Here is a 5,443-nt window from a genome sequence, read left to right on the forward strand (position 1 = left end):
GGTGTGTGTATTAGTCAGAGATGCAGGCCATTCAGGTGAGCTGTAGATGTTGGGATATAAGAGCTGGATGCCATTTTTTTTTGTTTTTGTTTTAAAGAATCACAGTTGATGATGTTGGTTTTTAAGCTGTGTGCGATTTTAGAAGAAGGGTGACTACACGTTGGCTTTCGCGTTTGACTGTGCACTGGTTTTGTGAAACACATGCAAACAATCAAAACACAGTATGAATGCACTGAGAGCACAGAATGCTTTTTTTTTTGAAAAACACATCCTATTTGGTAAAAAAGGCACAGTAGTCCAAGAGACCAATCATAAGATTTCACGTCCTTTTTGTTTTGCCCTCCTCACGATAGCAATAAAAACCACAAAAAAAATGTCAACAGCATCTTCCCAGTCACCTCAAAAGAACTGTAGGCCAAACTATGCAAGCGCACAGCAGGTGATAAGCTGCCCAATAAATACAAACAATAAATAGATGCAGTATCAGATCAACACATGAATAAATTAACTGTGTAATTGAATCAATAGACATGTCTTTTAGTGGTCCTTGTTAACTCCATACGCTGGTCTATTAAAAGTCTCGGATTGTAATGAGACTGATTGCCAGTCGGTTTGCCGTCGGAAACATCTGATCCACGGCACGACAGGAAAAGTTATGTGACCACCGGTCGCTGCGATGTCACTCCTGCTCGATGCTGATGATCTGCCAGCCGAGTGTCTAAACAATTCTTGGATTACATTCGTGAGTTGTGATGTCATTTTTCCACCGTCTCCAATGGCTCCGACACGGCGCACACTACACCTCATTTCTCACATCACTAGCAACAAGATTTTTTTAGTTACCCCCAGTGTCGCTTTTTCCTCTTCAAACCATTCAAAAGAATGTAGAGAAAAATGTGTCTTCTGCTGCAAGACTAGAATCAGCTCACTCATCAACCACATCAAAATAAACACTGGAAGGTTTTATTTTGATTACTGACATCGGCTGTTCCATTTTCGAACAGTTTCTTTCAAGTTAGATGTCTGTTGAAACAGTCACCTACATAAATATTTCTTCTTTTTGTATTGATTGCCTTCATGCTGAAGAGGAGCGATCATTTACTCCTCTAAATACTCTAGAATGTCTCTCGTTACCTGTACATTGCTTTTGAACCTTGACAACCACCTTTCCGCACGAGTTTCGATTATAAGTGTGATAACGGTTCTTGTTTATGTCCTGTTGTTTGAAATGTCTGTTTTAACTGTGGTCTGGATGATAGGTTATGTTTTTATCCGTCATTGTTTTCAACATCTATCACCAACAATTCTTTCCTCACTTCCTCTCATTAATGCAAGTATAATCACAGGCCTTCAGCCTCTTCCCTTCTTCCTGTCGCAGCAGCTTTTAGCCCAGTGGTGTAACAAAGCAAGGCTGCCAGTTCTTTTGCTGATTCAGTACATCAGGTCTTCAAGCTGGTGGGACACGCCCCAGGCAAAGGCTTAAGTGTAACAGGAGGAGACTGGCTCTCACCCGGAGTTGCCTCGGTGGTCCCCCTCTCACTCTGCTGTCCAGCAACAGGCTGGCTTTGGCACCGGATTGGCTTCTTCACATTTTTGGGGTGCTTGTAAGGTGTGGTGGAGGAGATGGAGCTGTCTTGTGTAGCCGGGCTCAACCTCCTGCTGGCTGTGAGGGCATCGTGTGAGAGGCAGGTATTTCGTGGGGACAGGATGGGCGCAACATGAACCCACGTGAGGCTCGGCTTAGAGCTCTGACCCGCTTGGTACTTCGACACCTTCACTGGTTCCTTGCCGTCTCCGTCTTTTCCGTCATTTTTGTCATCAGTTAGCTGACTGCTGCTGGCTGCATGTGCCAAACTCTGATTTGCATCAGCTGCTAGTGATGGGGAGGAAGAAGGTCCACCTTCTCTGCAATCAGACTTCACCCTGTTTTCTCCTGTGCTGATATGGGGGGACTTGAGAGGTACAGGGGAAGGCGTGGGAGAGTCTGTACCCGTCCAGCTGAGTCTGCGCTTCTGGAAAATAAACAGGAGAGTAATTTTCAGAATATGAACGGGAGGTTTTTGTAAAATTTGTGGTGCTGGTGGGGTGGAGAAATGTTTATGTGTATTAGCAGCAAGAAGTCAGGAATGTATGTCCTCACCTTAACGGGAATATGTAACTGATCCCTGTGTTTGTGCGGCGGGGTGGAGCCGAAAGCTTCCTGGAGGGATCGGGCAGGGGATGTGGTGACACTGGAGGCTGTAGACACAGGCTGAGTGAGAATTTGGGGAAACCAAAGTTTTAGCATCATCTCCACCTGGAGCAGAGTGTTCAGATACTTCTCCCTATGATGTAGAAAGAGGAACAAAATTTAGGTGAGGAGCAGATAGGAATACGACTTTGCTGCTGAGTAGGAACAGGCGTGGATATTTATGATCCTGCACAGAGATCTAGGTAAAATTTCATCTGAAGTTTGGTGTTTCTCTGCACTGACAGTGAAAGCTGTAACTCTACCTGCCTGAGGACTGTTCAATAAAACATCCTGCCTCACCATGCACTGCATATCTAAGATCAACTCACAGTTTAATAAAGATAATAATTCTTAAATGCAGCTAAAACATCTCATGATGGCAGGACTTGATAAGAGTGAGAAAAAGAGGGCTGATGGATGGTGGGACAATTTGGATGACATCCTACCCGCAGTCAGGTCTCTGTAAAACCCCCACAATCCTCTGGATACGATCCATCGCCACGCTCTGCTGGAAACTACTCAAGCCTGTCAATCAAAAGAACATAATCCTTCAGTCAGCATTCACACTGAATGAATGCATATGTGGGCATGCACGGTCTCACACATGCACACACGCTCTAACTCATGATATCGGTAAACTCTTGCAAGCTACTGAGTCAGCGAGAAGACTCGCTTCACACATACACACACACACAGCACTGTGGACTGCATTGATAGGCTACATCAATACAGACTACTGCTTGAAGGAAAACTTACTATTTCAATGGACTGAGGCCACTTAGATCATGTAAACCTGTGTTCAGCCTCAACAACTGCAGAAGCCAGCGAGCGCACACACACACTTGCCTCCCAGAAGACAGTGAAGAAAGGATGCTTACCCCGGTCGAATCGGCCCCTCTTCAGTCCATTCAGCAGCTCTAGCAGGGGCCCGATGAAACCCTGCAGCTCAGCACACTGACAGAGGAGGAGGGAAGACAGATTACGAGTTGGTTTTGGTTAGGCTTGGCTGTCTGAGGCTATCTGCTGGGCTTTCCTTTGCACGCACACTGCTATGTCAGCCCTCTTCTCATCACTCTCCTTTTCTGCCCATCACCTTTCTTACCTTCTGAGCAAACAGCAGATCTCCTTGTGATTTTGCAGTCTGCCTCGCCGGATCAGTCTTCCCCAGGCTGACGTGAGCCGCTTTGCCGCCACTCTGTGACCTGTACGAGTCCTCCTCTTCCTCTTTGTCGGTGAAGCCGTCACACGTCCACTGTGACCCGGGACTGTCTGACCCCCCATTTCCACTTGCTGACGCGCTGCCCGACCCCCCGATGATGACAGATGGAGAGCTGTCTGTCAGGAAGACGTCTGTGTCGTCCTCTGCCTGCTCTGAATCGCTGAACAAGAGGCTGTCACTGGAGCTCAGGGAATCAAAGGAGGGCTGAGAGGAGGTGCTGCCCTGCGACTGCATCCCTATCGGGACAGAAAGAAAGCTCAAAGATTAGGATGACGGAAAGAAACACAAGTGTGGCTTAAGGGAACATTGAAAACCAACACATCTGAAGTGAGAGGAAGTTCAGTTCTTAGCATTTGGCAATACTCCATTTTCCTACCTCGCTACCAAAAATTATAACCCCTATTACTCAAAATGGTGGGTATAGCACTGCCCTAGTTTGGGACTGGGGGTAGGCAGTAGGCACACAATAGTAGTGCATGTCTGGCTTCCATTGAGGAGATTGGAGGCTGTAGGAGAGTAAAATGTGTGAGGGGGATGGGAGCTTGTAGAGTAGTGAAATCGGAATAGGCCTGCTCTCTCTCTTTGCCACAGCCTCCAGTGCTCTCTCTAGCCCCTCCTCTCCGTCTCAGGCTTGCGCTCCATCCCCCCTTGGATTCACACACACACACACACACACACACACACACACACACACACACACACACACATGCAAACCACTCTCTTTCCTCTCGGCTGTATTTCTGTATGCTTCTCATCCCTCTCCGCTCTGCCTTCAGCTCATCCTGTTCGTTATGCACACAAGCCCGGTGCCCCCTCTTCCTTTCCTCTCCAAACCAAGCCCTCTTCCTCCTCCTTTTTCTCACATTTTCACATTCTGCATTTCTGGCCATGTGCCTTTCTCTCATCTGTTTGTTTTTCTCCCCCTTTCTTTCTCAGCTTGTTCAATCTCTGATCCCACCAATACTGAGGGGGAGATTTCAGGGGAAACTGAGAAATGCTCAGCAATGAAATACACCAACAGAACTCTTTATCAGCGTCAGAAAAATAAAGTCAAAAGTCACTCACAAATGAAGGAGACTGACACAAACGCAAAAGGAGAAAGAAACGCTCAGACAGCGTGCTTTGCCATTTACATTTTATGTCTGGTGGCTGTCAAACCAAATGGCACGTTGTTAACGTGAAAGAGTCAACAGCTTCAAATACTGTGAGGCAATCTGATGCTATTTCTGTTTATGTACAACCCCTTACTTAGTTTATAGCCCCAGCTGGATGGAGATGCGGTAGGATTGGATTGGTGGATGTGTTGCCACAGCCTGCACAGGTAGACCATGAGGCTGCGACTCAGGTGTTTTCTGCCGGCCTGTGTCTGTGCCCACCACCACCACGCCAGCAAGAGAAACTAATAGAACTGTACATTCAGGCCATCTAAAGCCGTTCAGTCTATCAGACACTAACATAAATCCATAGCAGTTACTTGTCTTAAACATGAAGGAAAATCTGAGCAATCATTATAACGTTTAAAAGCAATTTATCGTTAGGCAACACAGCTTTAGGATATATTAAAATTATACCGGGATGGTACGCACAGGACAGGAAATTCCTTCAGGCTAAGCTGCCAACTTCGGCAAACAAAAAAGATAAAAATGCTTTTGAAAATTCTTACCTTCAGTAAAGCGCTTTTAAAAATAACAGCTGATTCTAATAATAGTGGAGGATGGCTCTGTCTTCTACTTTTGGTCCGTCAGTCCACACTCCGAGGCTGGAGCAGCATCGGGACGCCGAGCATCACCTCTCTGTCACACACACATATACACACACACACACACCACCCGGCCTGCCGTTCATCGGTCTGTGCCTGTGCTGCCTCTTTCTCTCGGCAGTTTACAAGCGTCAACATGTGCGCAAATCCACGTGCCCACGCTCTGCGCGCACTCCATTGGCTGCCGTGTCGACGGCGGCGCGCGCCATTGGCTGAACCTTTCAGCCAGTGATCG

At 46.9% G+C, this 5,443-nt stretch overlaps 1 protein-coding gene across 1 annotated transcript; it reads right to left on the bottom strand.

Annotated features, from left to right (window-relative positions):
* Nucleotides 1–552: 552 nt before the first annotated feature.
* LOC146623000 (uncharacterized) lies at nucleotides 553–3,811 on the bottom strand. Its single transcript, XM_085365600.1, has 5 exons — nucleotides 3,333–3,811; nucleotides 3,109–3,184; nucleotides 2,677–2,755; nucleotides 2,141–2,324; nucleotides 553–2,012 (listed from the first exon to the last, which is right to left on the bottom strand). The coding sequence occupies exons 1-5, from the start codon at nucleotides 3,681–3,683 to the stop codon at nucleotides 1,440–1,442; spliced, it is 1,263 nt and encodes a 420-aa protein (XP_085221726.1). The 5' UTR covers nucleotides 3,684–3,811; the 3' UTR covers nucleotides 553–1,439.
* Between the last annotated feature and the right edge of the window lie 1,632 nt (nucleotides 3,812–5,443).

The sequence above is a fragment of the Diplotaxodon limnothrissa genome, linkage group LG11 (assembly GCF_057381915.1).
Source record: "Diplotaxodon limnothrissa isolate DT_005_m linkage group LG11, D_limnothrissa_male_GT1.1, whole genome shotgun sequence".
In the NCBI taxonomy this organism is placed as follows: domain Eukaryota; kingdom Metazoa; phylum Chordata; class Actinopteri; order Cichliformes; family Cichlidae; genus Diplotaxodon; species Diplotaxodon limnothrissa.